General features: G+C 45.7%; 1 protein-coding gene across 1 annotated transcript in view; it reads right to left on the bottom strand.

The window, feature by feature from the left end:
- RASA2 (RAS p21 protein activator 2) overlaps nt 1-22,995 on the bottom strand; it is a 149,128-nt gene that overhangs the window by 43,158 nt on the left and 82,975 nt on the right. Inside the window, exons 6-9 of the mRNA XM_029067960.2 lie at nt 6,576-6,659; nt 5,026-5,098; nt 2,236-2,312; nt 766-867 (exon numbers count right to left, since the gene is read on the bottom strand). Of these exons, the coding sequence (XP_028923793.1) occupies nt 766-867; nt 2,236-2,312; nt 5,026-5,098; nt 6,576-6,659 (336 nt within the window). The remainder of the gene's footprint in view (nt 1-765; nt 868-2,235; nt 2,313-5,025; nt 5,099-6,575; nt 6,660-22,995) is intronic.

Below are 22,995 nucleotides of genomic sequence, written 5' to 3'. Positions count from 1 at the left end.
TCTAGTTTGTCAGTTTGGTTTGAAACATCCTGTATGGTGACCACAATTTGATCCAGTTCCTCTGTGGCCAGGGAAAAAAGCAAAACAAACAAAAACAAAAAACAAAAAACATTTGGGGTATGGGAACTGCCTCTGCATCTTCCTCAGCAAAGACCCAAGATAAAGAATCCCCCGAGTCTCTCGCCTCTCTTTTTTTCCACTCCTGGAAGTACTTTTACTCGACAATCGTCAAGTGACCCCATCGATTCCCTCCCGGACTTCCGACTTTTGATATATACGACTATGCTTTTGTTACATGCTTTGGCCAGCCTAATTTCCTGTTTGCAGCTAACTTGCCCCTCTTGGATGTTCCTGGTCTCCTCCCTCGGGTGAGCTTCCTACTTTGGAAAGGATGACTTTTTCCCTCGGACGACTGTCTGCGGGCTGTTTGTCCCCTAGTTCCTTTGTGCACAACAGGCTCCAGGCTTCCAGTAAGTCACTGGCTATTTCTGACCCAAAGGCAAAAGGGCCTCTCTCACTATCCTCTAGACCGTAAACTCACTGTGGGCAGGGAATGTGTCTACCGACTCTATTGTATTGGACTCTTCCCAAGTGCTTAGTCCAGTGCTCTGCACACAGTATGTGCTCAATAAATATCACTGATTGATTGAATGACTGACTATCCACTTGCCAAAATTCCAGCCAAATCTCTTCCGGAACAATTGTGATCCCAAGGGTTGAGCTCTCTAGATGGGATAGATCTTTGTCGCTGTTATTCCTTCTTACCAGGCTTGATGAGAGGAATCATTCCTTAGTACCTTCACAGGAACCTTAATCTCCCCTAGAAAAATGTCCTGGACCAGGTTTCCATTGTTCCACAAGTCGACCCTAAAAATTGAAGAAGGGTTTAAATTTTCGTGCAACGCTGAAGAGACCCCAATCACGTTCAAACAGCTCTATCAGTGCTGCAACACTGCTTCTGCATGCTTGCACAAAGGACATGTTAGAATCACCACACCTAGCTATCTAGGCAAGACAAGAAGTTTCTTTAAAAAACCACAAAGAGTTATCAAAGAATCTAGAAGACAGCCAGGGCTTTTGTGCTAGTTTCCAGTCAGACTTTTTCTCCTGTAGAAGTCAACATTGTAAGGTCAGGTCTGTGTGATTTGAGCAAAGAAACAAAATGAAATCATGGAGTTTCTTTCTCAAGTGCCTGCAACTCGTATTTCAATGCACACATATCATCCGGTTCTATTATAGGCACACCTCAATTACGTGAAAAATATGACACTTTAAATGAACACTCTGCTAACACCACACCTTGACATGCATTCTTATTGGCAAACTATTGCTCAGCTGCTGAAAGCTTCAGAAACCAGATTCCAAACACATGCACCTTATTGACTCATCTTACTATACTTCTTACCTCACTTATATTTCTGTTAAACAGCAGATATGTTAAGAAGAACAAGAAAATTAATACTAGGTTTGTTGAGGTCATGATTGCTCTTGAGAATAATCTTTGCATCTTTGTTTTAAGTTAAAATTGCGAAAAGGGGCTGGAAAAATAAAACTAGTTTGGAGTGATCAAAATCAATGCTTATCAGACAATAACATGTAAACATTAATTAACGCTTCCTTTTTGGTAAAAAATGGTATTTGTTAAGCTCTTTCTACATGCCAGGCACTCTATTAAGTATTGGGGTTCATAGGTACAAGTTACAAGTTAATCAAATTAGACACAGTCCATGTCCTACATGGGGCTCACAGTTTTTTAACATCCATTTTACAGACGAGGTACCTGAGGCACAGAGAAATGAAGTGACTTGCTCAAGGTCACGCAGCAGACAAGTGGTGGGGCCAGGATTACAAGCCAGGTCCTTCTGACATGTAGGCCCGTGCTCTCTCCACCAGGGCTATGCTACTTGGTTACAATGGATTTCTTTGTGGTCTTTTTTGCAGAACATTTCCCATTAGAAGGAGTGAGAGCTGTTCTTTTGAATTTGCATGGCCCAAAAAAAGTGGAATCTGGAAAAATATTTACTAGCACAGATATATGTGTGCGCATATACCGTGTGTTTTTAATAGTTTAAGCACATATCCTAGACTGCATCCTAAGTTTTCTAGTGGGCCCACAAATTTGGACCTGATTTGGTTCTGAACACATATCAAAGTTTACATTGCCCATTTATTTCTATTCAAGGGATTTTATACAGTTCCCGAAGGAGCCAAGTTCAAACAGCCTTGAGCACATACCTTATTTCTAGCTTTTCGATGTCTTCTTCTTCTACCTGAAATTGGGATTTCTTGGTGTAGCTACTGGATCTGGTGACCTGTAAAGAAACACACCTCTGTAAATATTTTTTACAAGCCCTACAGGATTTTGGATTCCCTTCCCTTCCCATTAAACAGAAATCTCCCCACAAAACCAAGAACTCCAAAGAAATTCATAGATAGACACTTGCAGGCACAAGCCTGGAGAAGGATGGGAGCAGCAAGGATAGTCAAAGCCATCAGGCTCTCTTCCCCCGTATCTCAATTTTCCAGTCAGAACACAAATGAGGGAGAAACCACATTTAGGTTTTTTTTTTCGGAGGGGGGCGGTTTTCCCCTCAGTTGTGAAACCACCCCTCACCAAAAAAAACCTAACTTCCGAATTTAAATGCCACCCTCTCCTTGGGCTTTTCTCCTATCACCTTTGTTTTTTAGTGGTATTTGTTATGCAAGTGTCAAACCCAATTCTAAGCAATGGGGTAGGTGAAAGTTAATTAGGTTGGACACAGTCCCTGTGCTACCCGGGGTTCACAGTATAAGAAGGAGGAGAAGAGGCATCTAATTCCCATTTTACAGTGTGAAAACTGAGGCACAGACAAGTGAAATAAGTGACTTGCCCGAGGTCACACAGCAGACATGTAATGAAGCCAGGATTAGAACACAAGTCCTCTGACTCCCAGGCCTGTGCTCTTTCCACTAGGATATATTGCTTCTTCTGGAGGGCAGGGGCTGCCTCTAGTTTCGGTTTAATTTTGCACAGTCCCCAGAGCAGTACTTTGCACCTCGCCGGATTCTAAACCAGTATTAAACAGCGATGACGCCGGTGGGAACAGGGAAGGAGGATTTGTTAAAATCAACCCTAAAAATAATTTTAGGTCACTGATCCATTATCTTATTGGTTTCCACCAGGAGTAGGGTTGGAACTCTTTCTGAAAGGGATAAATCAAAATAAATAAAGAAATACATCAAAATAGACCCAGAGATTTCTATCTGGGGCTAGTAGAGCAACTCCTTCCTTCATCTCTCAGCTGAAGTGGCTCTGAGCAAACAGCTTCAGACTTCTGGCTTTAGAGGTTGGGAGTGTGCTGAGGGCTCCATGGGACTGCAAAAAATAATAGTAATAATTTTGGTACTTCTTAAGCACTTGCTACGTGCCAAGCACCATACTAAGCTCTGGGATAGATACCAGATAATCAGGTCCCATATGGGGCTCACAGCCTAAGAAGGTGGAAGAACAGGTATCGAACCTCCATTTTGCAGATGAGGCAACTGAGGCCCAAAGACATTAAATGACTCACCCAAGGCCACGCAAGAAGTATGTGGCGGAGCTGGGATTAGAACCCAGGTCCTCTGGCTTCCAGGCCCATGCTCTTTCCAAGAGGCCATGCTGCTTTGTCAAAGAAACCAGCCTCCTCCTCCTCCTCCCCACGGCACCCCCTCCCCACAACCTCCTCGGCCACCTCCCGTCCTCCCCCCCCAGCTTCCCATTGCCTAGAGGCTGCTGGGCCTCCTATAACCCAGAAGGTGGTCGGGACTGTGTAAGAAGTTTCTGAATGGCTTGGTGTGTGCGCTTCCTCGAGTGCCTCTGGCTTTGATTCGATAAGGAAAACTTTCCGTTTTACTCTTTGTTCATGAGGATGTGAGATAATGCCCCAGAGATAAACAGAAACCGACCCTACGTCCTACATAGGTGCAGGCTGCTGAATGGGAAGGAAGTGGGAGAAGCAGTACGATCTAGTGGAAAGTGCCCAGACCTGGGAGTCGGGACAACAGGATTCTAATCCTAGCTTTTCACTGGCTCGCTGGGTGACTTTAGGCCACTTACTTAACCTCTCTGAGCCTCAGTTTCCTCATCTGCAAAATGGGAATAAGATACCTGTTTTTCCATCCCTTTGGACTGTGAATGCTATGTGGGACGGGGACTACATCTAATCTAATTATATTACATGCCCCCCACTGCTTAGTACAATCTACAAGGTGTAGTGATACAATAATAATACCCCAATAATAATAATAATAATAATAATAATAATAATTAAGCACTGTCCCTGGAGCTACAGATGTCAAGAAGCAGTCACTTCCACACTGTGACTGGGGACTGTGGAGCCCTCCCTTTTGGCTTCTCGCGGCCTCCCTTTACGGAAGGCACTAGAATAACTTGAGAAAAAGAAAGGCTGTGAGTGGACCAAGATGAAGGTGTAATATTGAAATAAGCAATATATATATGCATGTATATAATTATGGCACTTGTCAACCACTTACTATGTGCCAAGCACTGTTTTAAGCACTGAGGTAGATAGAAGGTAATCAGGTTGGACACAGTCTCTGTCCCACATGGGGCTCACACTCTCATCCCCATTTTACAGATGAGGTAACTGCTGAAGACCAGAGAAGTTAAGTGACTTACCCAAGACCACACAGCAGACTTGTGGCAGAGCTGGGATTGGAACCCAGGTCCTTCTGATGCCCAAGACCATGTTCTATCTACAAAGCCATGCTGCTTCTCATATATATATGTATATGAGAGCTCTAAATAGATGGATATATACATATATACATACATATATACACATACACATATACTTGAACACAGGTACCTCATCTGCAAAATGGGGTTTCAATACCTGTTCTTCCATCTTCTTACTCTGTGAAGCCCATGTGGGACCCGATAATCTAATATCTACCCCAGTGCTTAGTACAATGCTTGGCAGAGGGTAAGTGGCTTAGATATTCTGCTCAGGCTGATTATTTAAGTTCAAAAAATTCTGTTACCTCGAAATAAAAGATTTCGTTGAACTGCGGATTGCTTGTTTTCTTCTTTACTTTGGTCTTCTTTTGGTCATTCCTGTTCCAATGTGGTAGAGTTTAATCTTGTACAACTTGACAGTGCACAATTATAGAACGTGCTATTTTCAAGCAGGGAGCCCTAAGCTTTCATTGTAACAACTTGTCCCGGGATAAACCGTGGCTCCCAAAGAACTACTATACTTCTAAAGCGAACAGCTCCAACTAGACTAAATGGAATACCCTAAAAGGAGACTTTGCATTATTTTGTCTTCAAGGAGACCACACCCTGCTTGATCTAGGTAATCAAACTCTGCTTTTCATTCCCATGATTACGTTGGGCAGCGGGGCTGAAAGTTGGTATCTGTCAAGGAGCTTTATGTTAGTAGCTAATGCGTCACGGTGAGGGGCCATGGCCGGGGTGGAAAGAAATCCCTGGGGAATGTGGTGGGGATGACCTATGCCCTCTCTAGAAGGCAGCAGAGTAACAGGAAAAATTTTTCCCAAACTCGCGAACGGCTCTCTCGTCCCAGCCCTCATTCCTAGTGAGCAGGACTGCCTCCCATGTCGGCACGTTGCCCATTTGGGTTCTCCCACGGATGTGCCAGAGAACATAGGTTCATTTGGAAAATGCTCCAGGATCTTGCTCTTTTCATTTAAAGCCCATCAAGATCCTAGTTGAAGAGCAACTTGGCCTTCCAGGGGGGGTTTCAAAACAATGCATGGGCTCCCTGGCCCGTCGATGCTTCCTGAACCGTCTTTCCCCTCCCCTTTCCAGCCCTCTCACATGGGCAGCCGCTCCCACCTCCCCACCCGGTCAAGAGACTCCACGGGCCGATGGCAATTGGCGACAAGCTCCTGCACGAGCCCACATCCCACTGCAAACCTCACAGAGGGTCGGGGAAGAGGCAGCTCACTCAGTGGCTTCCAGATCGGCTGCCAGATTCTGAGCAGCCCACGTCCCCCTCCCACCCCCTGCTCTCGTGTGCAGGGCTGAGCAAGGGTTTCTCTTCCTTCTTACTTCCTCTCATGTGGTCTGTAACTCCACCATTCAGACCCATCTTGCAAAAATGCTGCACTGGCTAGGCTCGCTCCATAACTGGGGATGGCTCGAGGGACTACCTCTCCCCTGACATGCCCATCTCCACCTGATAGGAACCAGTGAGGATCGCTCAGTGGGTCTCCCGGTAGAAGTCTCAGAGAGCAAGATCATTGAGATGCGTGCTCTGGCGACGAAGGAGAAGGAGACTTCAGGAACTCGGGGGACCCTGGGCTCTTCTTCGGGCTCTAGGCCCGGTAAGTCAGTTCGATAACCCTGAGGCTCTCCCGGTTTTTACAACTGCCGGCCCTCATCGACAGACGTGTCAGAAAAATACACCAGACTGCTTTGAAAGACCATCCCTTTGAGCCTCTAGTAAAAAACTGCAGTTTGCTTAACATTTGCTCCCTATGTCCCCTATATTAAGGGGAAAAAAATCACAATCAAACACCTCAAAAACCTCAAAACCTCACTGTGAACCACTTTCAAGGAGGATTACCTAGAAGGGCCCACAAGAGAGACCGTTGCATATGAGTCGCAGCTTTGTCCATTTATAAGAGGCAATCCATGGCACGCCTTTATGCTAAAAGAAAAATAGAACAACGGTAAGTCAGGACATCAGAATTAGCATTTATCATACTACGTTTGATTACTGTTCAAACAGACATATTAACACACTGAAGGACCACACAATGCGTGTGCGTTACAAACTCTACATCAATCAATGGTATTTATCGAGCACTTACTGTGTGCAGAGCACTGTACTAAAACACTTGGACAAGCAGACATAGCTGAGTTGGTAGAAAAGTTCCCCACCCACAACGAGTTTAGTCTAGAGTCTACAGCTCTTCCCACCCCTCCCCACCATGTCTGAGAAAAACCCAAAATAAAGGAGCAAGGCTGGAAAATGACAACCCAGGGATACCTTTCTCAAACTACAGGTGGCATCCACCCCATGGCATCTAAAATGTTCTGCCTACCTTCCTTCCCCTTGCAGCCTTGCATCATTCATTTCTTCATTCATTCAATCATATTTATTGAGCGCTTACTGTGTGCAGAGCACTGTACTAAGTGCTTGGAAAGTACAATTCAGCAACAGAGAGAGACAATCCCTGCCCAAAAGGGGCTCACAGTCTAGAAGATGGGAAACGGGCATCAAAACAAGTAAACAGGCATCAATAACACCAACATAAATAAACAGAACTATAGATATAAACACATCATTTATATATACATAGAATTATAAATATGTACATATATACACAAATGCTATGGGGGGGGGGCAGAGCAAAGGGAGCAAGTCGGGGTGATGGAGAGGGGGAGCAGAGGAAATGGGGGGCTTAGTCTGGGACCGCCTCCCCCGACACACACGTATTCCTCTGTTTGTACTATACTCTCCCAGGTGGTTAGTGCAGTGCTCTGCACAGGGTGAGTGCTCAATAATAATAATGTTGGTATTTGTTAAGCACTTACTACGTGCCGAGCACTGTTCTAAGCATTGGGGTAGACACAGGGGAATCAGGATGTCCCACGTGGGGCTCACAGTCTTAATCCCCATTTTACAGATGAGGTAACTGAGGCCCAGAGAAGTGAAGTGACTTGCCCAAAGTCACACAGCTGACAAGTGGCAGAGCCGGGATTTGAACTCATGACCCCTGACTCCAAAGCCTGTGCTCTTTCCATTGAGCCATGAATAATACCACTGATGATGCTCTGTGGGGCGGGGGGGGGGGGAGGAAGGGTCCTGTCTTCCCACACATCCAATTTCAAGTTCTGGTGGCTGAGGGATTACGAAGCAAAGTGCCATAAAGGTCTGACAGCATCTGAATGTGCTCCTCTGGTAGCTAGGTCTACCCAGGGGACATAGGGGGAGCCCTTACTGTATATACAGAATACAGTAGGACATAGTTGGTAGGCGTGTTGCCTGCCCACAGTGACCTTACAGTCAAGAGGGGGAAGAGATAGACATTAATATAAATTAATTACAGATAAGTACATAAGTCCTTTGGGGTCGAAGGAGGGGTAAGGGACTATCCTGGACTCTGACTGCCCTCCGGCGGGTGGCTACTGCGGTGGTGACAGCTACGAAGGGCAGCCTCCTAACAGGCCTTCTCACCAGCACTCCCTCTCCCGGCAAAAGTGCTCCCCCATCTTAGTCGATTTCTAGATTCCTCCATTTGTTCCACTGGGATCCCAGGACTGCCTATCTAATTTTCCCTCTTGAGGCACAAATAAAAGCCCTCAATTCCTCTCTTTGTCAATGAGAAACTCCAACCATTGGCCTTAAAGGTGCTCAAACAATTCTCTCCCACCTCCCTATCTACCCTCCTCTCTCACTACCCCCTTCCTCCCCACCACCTCACACTCACCATTCCTTTCATTGTGGCTCGTTCTGGTCTCTCTCACGGCTGACCTCTTAATCGAGCCCTTCCCCTTGCTTGGAATTCTCTCCCACTTCAAATCCGTCAGATCCAAAGTTTTGAAATCACACCTCCTCCAGGAGGCCTTCCCACATTCATTTCTTATCTCCTCAAGTTATATCCCTCCAAATGCTATTCGGCATTTCCGTGTCTCCGAAACGCTCACACGTAAGTACATTTTACAGACCCTATTGTCAATCAATCATAGTTATTGAACGCCTACTGTGTATAGAGAATACAATATAACAGAGTTGGTAGACGTGTTCCCTGCCCACAGTGACCTTGGAGGAGGGAGAGAGACGTTAATAATCATTAATTACAGATATGTACATAAATGCTTTGGGGCCGAGGGAGGGATGACTTCAGAGTGAAAATCCAATGCAAGGGTGATGCGGAAGAGAATAGGAGAAGAGGAAATGAGGGCTTAGTCAGAGAAGGCTCTTGGAAGAGATGTGCGTTTAGGTTTTGAAGGAGGGGACAGTGATCACCTGTTGGAGATGATAGACAACATTTACTTAAATGTTACTTAAACACTAACTCATGTACATATCTTCCTTTCTTTCTTCCTCCTGTCTTTAGGTTGTTTGAACGTCCGTCTCTCCAAAGAAACTGAAAGTTCCTTGAGGGCAGGGATTATGACCACTCACTCTATTGAATTCTTGTCTGTCTCCCCCATTAGACTATAAGCCCATCAAACGGCAGGGACTGTCTCTATCTGTTGCCGACTTGTTCATTCCAAGCGCTTAGTACAGTGCTCTGCACATAGTAAGCGCTCAATAAATACTACTGAATGAATGAATTTGGTACAGGGCTCTCTCTGAACACAGTGGGTGCTCAATAAATACTAATGACTGATTGAATTTGTGGGGATGACACAGTGTTAAAAGCTAAATGGCTCTGGACGACCCCTGTAACTTCAGTTTTCTGAAAATTAAATTTTTCAAGAGAGGATTCAAGTAGCTTCATTTTTTTAGAGCTATTTGTTAAGGGCTTATTATATGTCAAGTACTGTTCTAAGCACTGGATTAGTTACAAGTTTATCAGGTTGGACACAAGTCCCTTGAACCACATGGGGCTCACAGACTAAATTGGAGGGAGGAGGATTTAATCCCCATTTTTCCTGGCCTAGAGGATATAGCACAGGCCTGGGAGTCAGAAGGACCTGGGTTCTAATCCCAGATCTGCTACTTGTCTGCTGTGTGACTTTAGGCAAGTCACTTCACTTCTCTGGGCCTCAGTTACCTCATCTGGAAAACGGGAGTCAAGACTGTGAGCCCCCTGTGGGACAGGGGCTGTGTCCAACTTGATTTGCTAGTATCTAACCCCAGCACTCAGTACAGTGCCTTGCACAAAGTAAGCGCTTAACAAATACCATAATAACATAATAATGATGATGATGATGATGACTACTATATGAGGTAACTAAAGCCCCGAGAAATAAAGCGACTTGCCCAGCAGAGAGTTGGCAGAGCCAGGATTAGAACCAGATCCTCTGGCTCCGAGGCCTGTGCCCTTGTCTCCCACTGCAGTATTTGCTAATTTCACACAGGGTTACCCTGTGATGGACTGTGAATGATCCATCATTCACCACCACTGAGGAACAGACAAATGTATTTATTGAGTTCTATGGAATGAAAAAGAACAAAAACTTTTGAGGAAAATTGATCACGCCCAAGACACCCAGTTCCCAGATTTCTCCCCATGCCCAGTGCTTTCACTATCGGCTGGTGAGAGCCAGGGCAGCACCGACTCCTTCTGGAGTTGGCAGCCTCGTGCAAACACCACCTGCAATGGGCAAGTCACCCAGTAGAAGGACCCAAGTCTCCTCCAGCTCCAGGGCCGGGAGGGGATCTTTTCCCAAGGGCCAGGAGGTGAAATGCCTGGAAACCTGGCTCAGTTTTCCCACCTCTGCTCCCTCTCCTGGTCTTTTTCTTTCATCATGGAATTTGTTAAGCGCTTACTACGAGTCAAACACTATTTTAAGCACTGGGGTCATTACAAGTTAATTAGGTCAGACACAGTCACTATCCTGCATGGAACGCACAGCCTAAAATAGGAGGGAGAGCAGGCATTTCCATTTCCCAGCTGAGGAAAATGAGGCACAGAGAAGGGAAGTGACTTGCCCAAGGTGTCACAGCAAGCAATTGGCAGAGCTGGGTTTAGAACCCAGGCCCTGCTGACTCGCAGGCCCGTGCTCTCTCTCCACCGGGCCACGCTGCTTCCCCGAGAAGGGACCCTTCCGTTCTCATCGGGTCGGTCAGCAGGGACTGAGGCGCCACAGGGAGGAGGAAGATCTCTACCCTGAGACATCATTGGGGCGTCAATGATGGTGACCTCGTCAACCCCACTGTTCTCGTTGAAATCAGGCGCTTCCCCCGAGAGACGGCCCCCTCAATCGGGCAGTGCTTCACTTTCCAATCTTGATTTTCTTCATTTTCCCTGCTTAATGAAAGCAATTCCTCAGGTTCATTCACCTGGAAACCAAGTTTTAAAACGATAATGCCGCTTCTTCTTTAGGTATATCTGAAGTGGAGCCAAAATCTACTTGAGATGTGAAAGCAAAAACCCGCCCCAAGCTCAGATGCAAAACAAAAACAAAACCTTCGCTAGAGTCTGACAATACGGCCACCAAGAAGATAGTGAAATATGATGCCAGTCAGCGCTGAGGTTTCTAATCTGTGATTTACTGCCCCGCTCATTCCCCAGAGCCTCCACCATGTGCTGTAACACGCTACTCATTCCCTTCGGCCTCGCTGCCCTGTGACTTAACATTCTGCTCTTTTTCTTACAGCCCTGCCCCCTCTGTGGTCTGATGCAGCATCGTAACCCCTGAGGCTTTAAAAAGAAAAGGAAAAAAGTGGTGCACATTTTAATTGAGTGAACTTAAAGCCCAAGCGGCCTCTGACGTCACATCCTTTATTGAGGCGTGAATGAGAACCGAGGGAACACTGCGGTTTTGACCGTTTTTTTTTTTTTAATTCAGAAATATGGTACAACTGCGACCCAAGTGGCCGAGCCGTTTAAATGAACTTCCCCTCTCTCAGACACACTGGGGTCTGTCCACGCAACAGCAGTTCCTCTAGCGGAGTTGCGACGATTCGTTCTGGAGAGACCCGAGGACACCCATCCGGACGGGCACAATCCATCGCTCGATCAATGGTATTTATTGAGTGCTTATTGTGTGGGGAGCACTGTACTAAGCGCTTGGGAGAGTACAACAGGGTTGGCAGACGTGATTCCTGCCCACAGGAACCTTACAGTCTGGCTTATTCATTCAATCGTATTTTTTGCGCGCTTACTTTGTGCAGAGCACTGTACTAAGCGCTTAGCACTGTACTAGTGGATACAGCACAGGCCTGGATGTCAGAAGGCTCTGCCACATGTCTGGTGTGGGACGTTGGGCAAGTCACTTCACTTTTCTGGGCCTCGGTTCCCTCACCTTTAAAATGGGCATAAGAGTGTGAGCCCCATGTGGGACTATGGGACCTGATTAACTTGAATCTACCCCGGCTCTTAGAACAGTGCTTGGCACAAACTAAGTGCTTATGAATTACCATTACTATTACTATTATTATCTCTGCAGGGGGAGAGAGATAATAAATTACAGAAAGAGGAAATAGTAGAATACAAGTATACGAACATACGAGGCTGTGAGGCTGGGGTGACTATGACAGTGTTGAAGAAGATGGGTGTGGTTTTGCGTGAAGAGCCGCCCTCCCCTCACCCTGTAAGGGAAGGCATTTCTGGGTGTTACTGGGAAGTGAGTGCTTGGAGATAGAAGTGACGTACTAGGAGCTGGACGTTGGGCAACATCCTGCCTTCTCTCTGTACACACGAGCCAAAGGTGCAGTGGGGAAACTGACTCATTTCTGGATAGATGTAGCTGCGCTGCTAGTCCAGGCAGAAATTCTCACGCTGACTTTTACACTTTCCGAACGGGTCCATGAATCTCTCTACACCCCTCGGTTCGACGTCCTTAAAGTGTTTGGCTGGACCATTTGTTTTGACACTGCTTGTTAACTGACGCTTTATTGTCTAAATTCTGCAGTTTTCCTTCGCTTTCACAGCTAGCTGACCCGGGGCAGGGTGGGGGGAGGACACGTACACAGCTGGCTCCGGGCAGCAGAGAGGTTTGGGTACGACCTGGACAATCGATCCGTCGATTAATTAATCAACAATATCTGAGCACCTACTCGGTGCTCAACAGCTCCAGAATCCAGACCAAAAAGATAATTTCTCTTCTCATGTTTGGTTTCAGAAATCCCTTGCTATCTAACTCAATTCGGGGAAGTCTGCTTTGAAATAACTTCAGCGTCGACAGGAATTTCCATCTGGCTCCACTGGGGCAGAATTCCCCCCGCCTCCCGGCCAGCAACCCAGGGTCATTAGTGAGGAGGACTGGGAGGATGGGAACTCACGGCCTCTGGATTTACAATCGGGTTCTCGGTCTCCAAACCACGTTAACAGCATCCAGCCTAAAGCTCTAAATCCACCTCTGGCTCCTGTTGGGTTCTCTCTGGGGAAAGCCCCAGACAGCCCTAGAGCAGCAATGTGGCCCAGGAGTCGGAGGGTCTGGATTCTAATCCCGGCTCTGCCACTTGTCTGCTGTGTGACCTTGGGCAAGTCGTTTCACTTCTCTGGGCCTCAATTTTCTCATCTGTAAAGATGAGGATTACATCCTACTCTCTCCCACCTAGACTGTGAGCCCCACGTGGGACAGGGATTTTGTCCCAATTGATAATCTTGAATCCACCGTAGTTGTTTAGAACAGTGCATGGCACAAAGTTACTGCACTCTCCCAAGCGCTTAGCAAAGTGTTCTGCACATAAGCACTCCATAAATACCACTGATTGATTGGTAATAAGCACTTAAATACAATAGTAATCAAAATAATAATAACCCTCTCAACCCAGTCTTGGAAAGGGGAGGAAGGGCGGAAGGGCAGCGGGAGATCAGATCAAAGCAGGGATGAATTTCCACTAGAAGCCAACTCTGATTGCTGTAATTCAAGTCGATGGTAAAAGAGGGTCGCCATATGGGATAATTCTTAGCCAACAACCTCTCTGGAAACACTCCATTTTGTGGGCTGAGGGATTCCAGTGATAGAGAGCAATTGCCGGAGAAGAGAATGCAGGGAGCTAACCTGACTGCCACAGTTCTTTATTTGCCAATTTCACTTCCATCACAGGTGTCTTCTAATCAAGCAGTCCCATGAGACAGTAACATCCTTGTGGGCAAGGAATGTGTCTCGCTTCTGTTGAATTTTTCCAAGCACTTAGGATAGGGCATCACACTCAAATACCACCAACATTATTATTCCCACCATCACTACTCCAGCAGCCATCACCACCAAACACTTAGTGAGCAAGCACATCACTCCTGCTTCCCGTTCCTGCGTCACGCTCTCTGCTCCTTACTAGGGGCAAACAGCCGTGAAAACCCCTATATGGATGCATTTGAACTATATCAACATTTTGCACCTAGAACATCTTTTCCAAACACTTCCGCCACCTATGTAGCCAAAAGGGCTTGGGTAAATATTAGCAAATATGCAAATACTATTGGAGATGTTCAATCCTTTGAAAATACTGTTGGAACATTTTGAAAAACTACGACTCTCTTAACTGACCAAAGTAGTGCTTATTTTGGCTACAACTAAATAAACGTTTGTTTCCTCTCCGCTGCCAAAATAAGCATTTCTTTCTTTTTTTTTTAAAAAAAAAAAAATGGAAGCTAAGGTTTTCAGCTGATAAGCAAATATTTTAGTTGGCCAAAAAAAGACAGGTAAGAATTATTTGTTTCATGAAATCCAAGAGTTTTTTTTTTTTGAAAAAGGTTGTCAGCATAAGCAAGGTCTTAATATTAAATACTAGACTCTGTAAATTGTCCAGGATGACCAGTCTTTGCACTCTTCAAGAAATGCTTCATTATTATTTATTACAAATCTTTATTTTATCATGGTTTTGCACACATCCCCAACCCAAACCTTAGACCCCTCGATTCTTTACATGCTTTGGTCTTTTATGGGCTCCATGGGAAGCAGCGTGGCCTAGTGGAAAGAGCACAAGGCTGGCAGTCAGATTGAGTCAGTCAGTCAATCATATTTATTGAGCGCTTACTGTGTACAGACTACTGTACTAAGGGCTTGGGAGAGTATAATATAACCATAAACAGATACATCCCCTGCCCCCCATGAGCTTACAGTCCAGAGGGGGAGACAGACATTAATATAAATTAATTATGCTTATTATTTTAGGACTTGGGTTCTAATTTGAGCAAGTCACAACTTCTCTGTGCCTCAGTTATCTCACCTGTTAACTGAGGACTATATCCTTCTTGCTTCGATTTGGGATGTGAGCCCATGTGGATAGGGACCATGTCCAAACTGTTTATCTTGTATCTACCTCAGCCCTTAGTAAGTACCTGGCACACCGTAAGCATTTAATAAGGTACCATTAAAAAAGCCAACCTGCCCCCACCAAAAAAATCCTCAGGGTCTCAAAGAGAAACCACGTTTCCCCTAAATCAAACTGGCATTGTACTACAGAACTGAGTCGACTCCTGACTCAGCCCTCCCTATGTCAAGCAATAAAAAGTCCTTGCTCCATGCCGCTTGCCTGCTGTGTGATCTCGGGCAGGGTCACTTTGCTTCTCTGTGCCTCAGTTACCTTATCTGTAAACTGGGGATTACATCCTTCTCCCTCCAACTTGGACTGTGAGCCCATGCAGTTAGGGACCGTGTCCAAACTGTTTATCTTGTGTCTACCTCAGTGATTTGTACAGTGCCTGGCACATAGTAGTCATTTAATAAGCATCACGAAAAAAGCCAACCTTGCCCCACCCAAAAAACCTCAGGTTTTGAAAAACAAACCATGTTCCCCTAATTCAAACCGACATCCAAATAGAAAACTGTATCTTCCCCTGACTCAGCTCTCCCTATGTCGAGCACTAAGCAGTCCTTGTTCCATGCCACTTGTCTGCTGTGTGACCTTGGGCAAGTCACTTAACTTCCCCTTGCCTCAGTTACCTTATCTGTAAACTGAACATTACATCCTTCTCCCTCTGATTTAGACTGTGAGCCCATGTGGATAGGGACCATGTCCAAACTGTTTATCAGTGATTAGTACAGTGCCTAGCACACAGTAAGAATTTAATAAGTACCATTAAAAAAGCCAACCTGGCCCCCTGACCACCACCCCAAAAAAAACCTCAGGGTTCAAAAAAGAAACCATGTCTCCCCCTAAGTCAAACCAGCATCCTAATAGAGAACTATGTCTTCCCCTCACCCCGCTCTCCCATGTCAAGCAATAAGCAGTCCTCATTCCATGCCCAGTTGCTCTAGCTGGGACACGAGAATCTGGCTGTGCCAGGCCCATGCTGCTCCCTCTGGTTTCAGGTTTGGCCTTCAGAGGTCATTCTCCCTGGCCACCTGCCACGTGGGCGGCAGGGGCGGCAGGATGGCGGCCCCCGGGCCCCAGTGGGCTAGCTTACCTCAGAGATTCCTGAGGTCAGTACATCCTGGACACCCAGAGAAACTCTAGACCTGGGGTCAGTCACCTTGGCAAGCTACACCAAAGCCTGTCTGCGGCTGGGGCAGGAAGTCGCCCGTTTCTAGGTCCTCACTGCCCTCAGGAATCTCACCTGCCATCCTCAGCCCCCTGGGATGGGAGTGGAGGGTCCACTCTCTCCCCTCAGGGAGCAGAGGCATCGATAAGGGCAGCACCTACTTCGGGGACAACAGATGGAAGGCAGGATTCACACTGAAACTTTTATTTCCTCTGGCAGGCTGGCGTGTAACTTGCCCACAGACCCAGAGCCTACCACAAATATTGTCGACTCCCAGCCTCGCCCATTTCCAGGGTGGGTTTGAGAGACATGGGCCAGTAGGCCCTTTCGGGTGCCTTTCATCTTTTTCCTCTGCAGACAACATTTCCACAGGCTTCAGTGGGAGCCTGGATGCAGCTTCCTGCCTCACAAGTACTGACCAGAAATTTCTCTCAAGCAAGCAATCGTGGTTTTTCAACCAGAGTCTCAACTTCAACACACCCACTACTGCCTCATCCCCTTTGCTGCAGACTAAAGCTGCCCCTCTCTATTCTGTTCTACAGACCTACAGAATAGAGAAAGTTGGAGGGGTAAAAAAAAGAAACATTTTGTGTTCTACTTATTAAACTTCCAAACACACTTTTTGGAAGATAAGCATTAACTGGCTGCTCCTTAATTGAACTGACACATCTTCAGTTCAAGCATATTAGAGAAGATTATACAAGAGTAAGCTCAAAGGTACTGTGTTTAGCAAAAAAGACTGAAAAATAACCTGGAAATCTATCGTATTTATTGCGCATTCACTGTGTACAGAGCATTGTACTGAGTGCTTGGGAGAGTTCAATACAGAGTCTGCAGATATATTCTCTGCCCACAAGGAGTCGGAGAGATGCTCCTGTTCCCCTCTAGACCATAAGATCGTTGTAGGTAGGGGATGTGCCTGTTATACTGTTATAGTGTACTCTCCCAAGCGCTTAGTACAGTGCTCTGCACAGAGTAAGTGCTCAATAAATACCACTGATCGATTGGTGGGTAAAGTCCTACCTCAGGTGATTATTCTTTTCCAGTGCTTACTTACAGTACTAAACTATTTTTTTCTGGATAAAGGGAGCAGGAGAGGATGAAACTTGTAGAAAAGAAGGTGATTTGGGGGCAATGAGAGAAAGCACCCAAAATGGCATTTTCCAGGAAAAAGAGGCTAACTAAGGAGGATGATGTGACAGCACAGACAGAGCTTTACACAGAGGCTACTGAAGCATGACGTTAACCAGAAGAAAACCCTCTGAACGGGAAACTACTGACGGTGGCCATGTGATTTGGCAGAAGGCTTTCTCTGCAGTTAAAATAATATCAAGATGAGAAAAAAAAATGGGAAATATATATAGGCATATGCACATATACATTCATGCTCCTTCACAATTCTCAAGAAAATCAAACAATTATGGTCACTGAGCGCTTACTGTGTGTGAGACCACTGTACCAAATGCTTGGGAAAGTCCAATACAAGAGTCAAAAATAATAACAATAATAATAATAATAACAACAGCAACAATAATAATAATGACGGTACTTAAGTGCTTATTAGGAGCCAGGCACCATTCTAAGTGCTGGGGCAGATACAAGTTAATCAGATTGGATACAGTCCCTGTCCCACATGGGGCTCACACTCTTAATCCCCATTTTACAGATGAGGTAACTCAGGTCCAGAAAAGTTAAGTGACTTGCCCCAAGTCACACAGCAGACGTGTGGCGGAGCTGGGATTAGAACCTAGTTCCTTCTGATTCCCAGGCCTGTGCTCTATTCACTATAAACGTGACCCCTGCCCATGAGGAGGGAGAAACAGAAAGTAAAATAGATCAAGGATATGGGAAATAGAATAAGAATATTTGCATAAGTATTGTGGGGTTGGGGTGTGTATCAAGGTGCTTAAGTGGTATACAGCCAAGTTGACAGTTGACGCAGAAGGGAGGGCGGATAGGGGAATTTATGGGTTTAGTCTGGGAAGGCCTCTTGGAGGAGGTGTGATTTTAGGAGGGTTTTGAAGGTGGGGAGAGTGGTGGCCTGGTGTATATGAAGGGGGAGGGAGTTCCAGGCCCCAGGGAGTAGGTGGGCAAGAGGCCAGTGGCAGGATAGATGATACTAAGATACAGAGAGTGTAGGTTGGTATTGGACAAGTGGAGTTTGTAGGGTGGTTTGGAGTATGACATCAGCAAGGCTAGGTAAGAAGGGGAGAGCTGACTTAAAGCCGACGGAAAAGAGTTTCTGTCTGATGCGGCACTGGAGGGCCAACCACTGGAGGTTTTTGGGCCAGTGGGGAGATGCAGACTTAACAGTCTTTCAGATGAGTGATTCAGGCAGCAGAGCGAAGTACAGACTGGAAAGAGGCAGGGTAGTCAGCGAGGAGGCTGATGCAGGAATCGAGGTGGGAAATGGTGAGGAACAAGGCCTTGCAACTGCAATTGGTCCCGTGTAAAACCTCAGTACTCGGGGGCTGCTCCGAGGCTTCAGGAAACGCCTCCATCAGGCCTGAGAAGCTTTTCCTTCTCAACGGCAGGATGTGGTGGGAGCAGTCTGCGCTAAGCATGGCCCCGTCAGGAGCGGTGAAGAGACCGTGCACAAACCGACCCCTCCAGCCACAGCAGCTGCTCTTATTGTTCTAGACTCCATTCGGTCGTACTTACTGAGCGCTTCCTGGGTGCAAAGCACTGTACTAAGTGCTTGGGAGAGTACAATACAGTAACAGACACATTCTCTGCCCACAACAAGCTCACAGTCTAGAGAGGGAGACAGACATTAATACATATAAACTCTAGTGCTTAAAATAGTGTCTTGCACATAGGAAGCGCTTAAAAACCCCATCATTATTAAAAATAAGTATATATTGTATATTTGTATATATTATTTATTACTCTATTTTATTAATGATGTGTATATATCACAATTTTATTGCTATTGTTCTTGTCTGTCCGTCTCCCCCGATTAGACTGTAAGCCCACAGGGCAAGGACTGTTTCTATCGGTTACCGTTTTGTACATTCCAAGTGCTTAGTACAGTGCTCTGCACATAGTAAGCACTCAATAAATACTATTGAATGAATGAATATATATCTATGATTCTATTTATCTTGATGATATTGACGCCAGACTACTTGTTTTGTTGTCTGTCTCCCCCGTTTAGACTATGAGCCCGCTTTTGGGCAGGGATTGTCTCTGTTGCCGAACTGTACACTCCAAGCGCTTAGTACAGTGGGCTTTGGAGTCAGGGCTCATGAGTTCAAATCCCAGCTCTGCCACTTGTCAGCTGTGTGACTGTGGGCAAGTCACTTAACTTCTCTGGGCCTCAGTTCCCTCATCTGGAAAATGGGGATGAAGACTGTGAGCCCCACGTGGGACAACCTGATTCCCCTGTGTTTACCCCAGCGCTTAGAACAGTGCTCTGCACATAGTAAGCGCTTAACAAATACCAACATTATTATTATTACAGTGCTCTGCACACAGTAAGTGCTCATTAATACGACTGAATGAATGAATTCAATCCTTTATGAAAATTGAGTCTGAAAAATTGGTGTTTCTTCCTACCCGTTCCAAAATCTAAACTCCCAAAAGACTTTCAGGCAGAACTTGGTCCAAAAGGGCCTTCCTGGCCCTAGGTCAGAAGGACCTGGTTTTTAATCTCGGCTCTGCCACTTGTCTGCTGTGTGGCCGTGGGCAAGTCGTTTCACTACCCTGTGCCTAATTACCTCAACTGTAAAAAGGGGATTAAGCCCCCGTGGGACAGGGACTGTGTCCAACCTTGTATCTCCCCAGAGCTTAATACAGCGCCTGGGAATGTTTACTTGTTTTGATGCCTGTCTTCCCCCTTCTAGACTGTGAGCCCATTGTGGGCAGGGATTGTCTCTATTTGTTGCTGAATTGTACTTTCAAAGCACTTAGTACTGTGTTCTCCACACACTAAGCACTCAATAAATATGACTGACTGAATGAATGAATGAAGGGCTTAACAAATATCGTTAAAAAAATGGGAAAGATGGATTCCCTTCTGCAGAGAAACGGCGACATCAAGCTTTCACCTAGAATCCCGGGCATTAACTTAAAAGAAGTTTTATTAAAAGTGGTCAGAAGTGGACCGGGGGTCCCTGCCGGAACCCCAGTGGAGCTGACCATGAGTCCGGGGTAGGCGTGTGCCGCAGGGCCAGGAAATTCCTTTTTGGCTAGTAGAAGGGCTGCTCAAATCGGGCAGAGAAACTTGTCAGGGCAGAAATCGCACTTTATCCTCTCTCCTATAGGAGGCAGTAATCAGGTCCACCCTCTCTCGTGGGTTGAAATTCAATCCTGGGACTCTTCTTTACCTTCTAGGGGCAATGGTATTTAGCCACGGCACCCAAAGGAGATTTTGAAAGATGCTTTTCTCTCGCTTCTCAAGGAGGGACATGCTTCCCCATACCTAGGATAACTGTGGTATCTGTGAAGCGCTTACTATATGCCAAGCTCTGTACTCAGCTCTGAGGTGGAAATTAGCAAATCGGGTCGGACACAGTCCCTGTTCCACACGGGGTTCACAGTCTCAATCCCCATTTTGCAGAGGAGGGAACTGAGGCTCAGAGAATAATAATAATTATGGTATTTGTTGAGCGCTTACTATGTGCAGAGCACTGTTCTAAGCGCTGGGGAAGATACAGGGTAATCAGATTGACCCACGTGGGGCTCACATTTTTTTAATCCCCATTTTTACAGATGAGGTAACTGAGGCACAGAGAAGTGAAGTGACTTGCCCAAGGTCACACAGCAGACAAGTGGCGGAGCCAAGATTAGAACACTAGGTCCTTCTGACGCCCAAGCCCTTGCTCTGATCACTAGACCACCATGCTTTTCTACATGCATCAACTGAGCTGTAACACTGGGGCTTGCAAGGTACTGGTAAACTGAGTTATAGGGCTAAATCAATCATATTTCCTGAGTGCTTCCTGTGTGCAGAGTACTGTGCTAAGTGCTTGGGGAATACAATATAACCAAGTTGGTAGACATGTTTCCTGCTCACAACAAGCTTACAGTCTAGAGGAGTCTTATAATCTTATAAGCTAAAAAACCTACTTGAAATGCTCAAATACCATATGCAAATAAAATGAATAGCTCTAAGGCCTCCAACTGGAGCAAGCACATTAAAATCACAAAGAAAAACCAATTTAGCTAATGCTGTTCTGGAATCCAGGTGGGGGAGAATTCGGGTAGTTGGTTAAATAATAATAATAATGGGAGATACAATCAGTGTGTAGACAAAAAGTAAATACTACTCTCTGAATAGGTAATCTAATAATTATTTTTAACAACTGATTTGTTGACTGAATGCAGTTAAGTAAATCACTTTGAATTGGAGGTATTTTTGTGAAGCAAAGGATTTCATAAACATCTAAGATGAATGTAAAACTGCTGAGGTAATAAAGCATTGCTTAAATGCTCAACTTCTTTGCTAAATTTCAGCAACAACAAAACACCCTCATTTCCTTTTGATTGTTGGTTTGTCATCAAGACATCCTTAAAAGGCATGACACAACCACCACTTCCTGCTGGCACGAAAGTCAGTCATCGAGTGCTACGGTAACTCTATTTTACCATCAAATCAAGCAATTAACAAAAGTTTTAAACTGTGCCTACGCTAGAGGAATGAAGCCATTCAAGAAAATTTTATCACAGCTCCACCTATTTGTGGGTTTTTTGGGGGTTAAGCTCTTACTGTGTCAAGCACTGTACTCACAGCTGGGGTAGATAAAGATAAACAGGTTCCACATAGGGCCCACACCACAGTTTAAGGAGGAGGGAGGACAAGTACTGAACCCCCATTTTGCAGATGGGGGTTCCATCTTTGAGAATTAAAGACTGAAGTTCTTTCTGATCCAACAGACCTACTCTTTAAATCATCACTTGATCAAATCCAGGTCACTGACATCAGGAACCAAAGTCCTCTGAATGCTCTCTCAGCTGGGGGGGGGGGGGGGGCGGGGGGCATTTAAAGAAGTGGAACTACTTGGGTAGCAGATAACCTTCTATCTATCACAGGACTTAGTACAGTGTTTGGCACAGAGTAAACAATTAAATCAATTGCCATCACTGCTGCTATTGTTACTATGCTGGTCTTCAATTAAATCAATTGCCATCACTGCTGCTATTGTTACTATGCTGGTCTTCATGCTTAAAGAGTAGCAGTGTGGCCTGGCGGAAGAAGCCCAGGCCTGGGAGTCAGAGGACCTAAGGTCTAATCCCGGTGCTGCCGCTTGTCTTCTGTGCGACCTTGGTCAAGTCACTTCACTTCTCTTTGGGCAAGTCATTTCACAAGGTAATCAAGTTGTCCCGCGTGGGGCTCACAGTCTTAATCCCCATTTTACAGATGAGGCACAGAGAAGTCAAATGACTTGCCCAAAATCACACAGCTCATCAGTGGCGGAGCTGGGGTTAGAACCCACGACCTCTGACTCCCAAGCCTGTGTCTCTTCCACTAGGCCACAACGCTTTTGTGAATGGCATTCCTTCCCCTGTTACTAATGCAGGCTTACTGAAGGCAAGAACTGTGTCTCTCACTCTCCCAAGATCTTATAATTATACTCTGCTCACAGTATGTGGTCATTAAAAACTAATGACTGATATTTGCCATTCTTTATGAAACATACCCGATACGGCTTTTAATCCAATTCTGCCTACCGCTGCCTTATGACCAAGCTTAACTGGCTCCTAAACTTCTGCGTCACCCTAACTGGTTCCCTTTGTTTTTCCCCACTCTCAGCCCCACAGCACTTATATACATATCTGCAATTTTTTTACATATTAATGTCTGTCTCCCCAACTCTAGACTGCAAGCTTGTTGCGGGCAGGGAATGTGCCTGTTTAGTGTGGCATTATACTGACCCAGCACTTAGTACAGAGCTCTGCACACAGTAAGTGCCCAATAAATATGATTGAATG

Source organism: Ornithorhynchus anatinus, chromosome 1, assembly GCF_004115215.2.
Source record: "Ornithorhynchus anatinus isolate Pmale09 chromosome 1, mOrnAna1.pri.v4, whole genome shotgun sequence".
Lineage (NCBI taxonomy): Eukaryota > Metazoa > Chordata > Mammalia > Monotremata > Ornithorhynchidae > Ornithorhynchus > Ornithorhynchus anatinus.
This window is presented reverse-complemented; position numbering and strand designations above follow the sequence as displayed.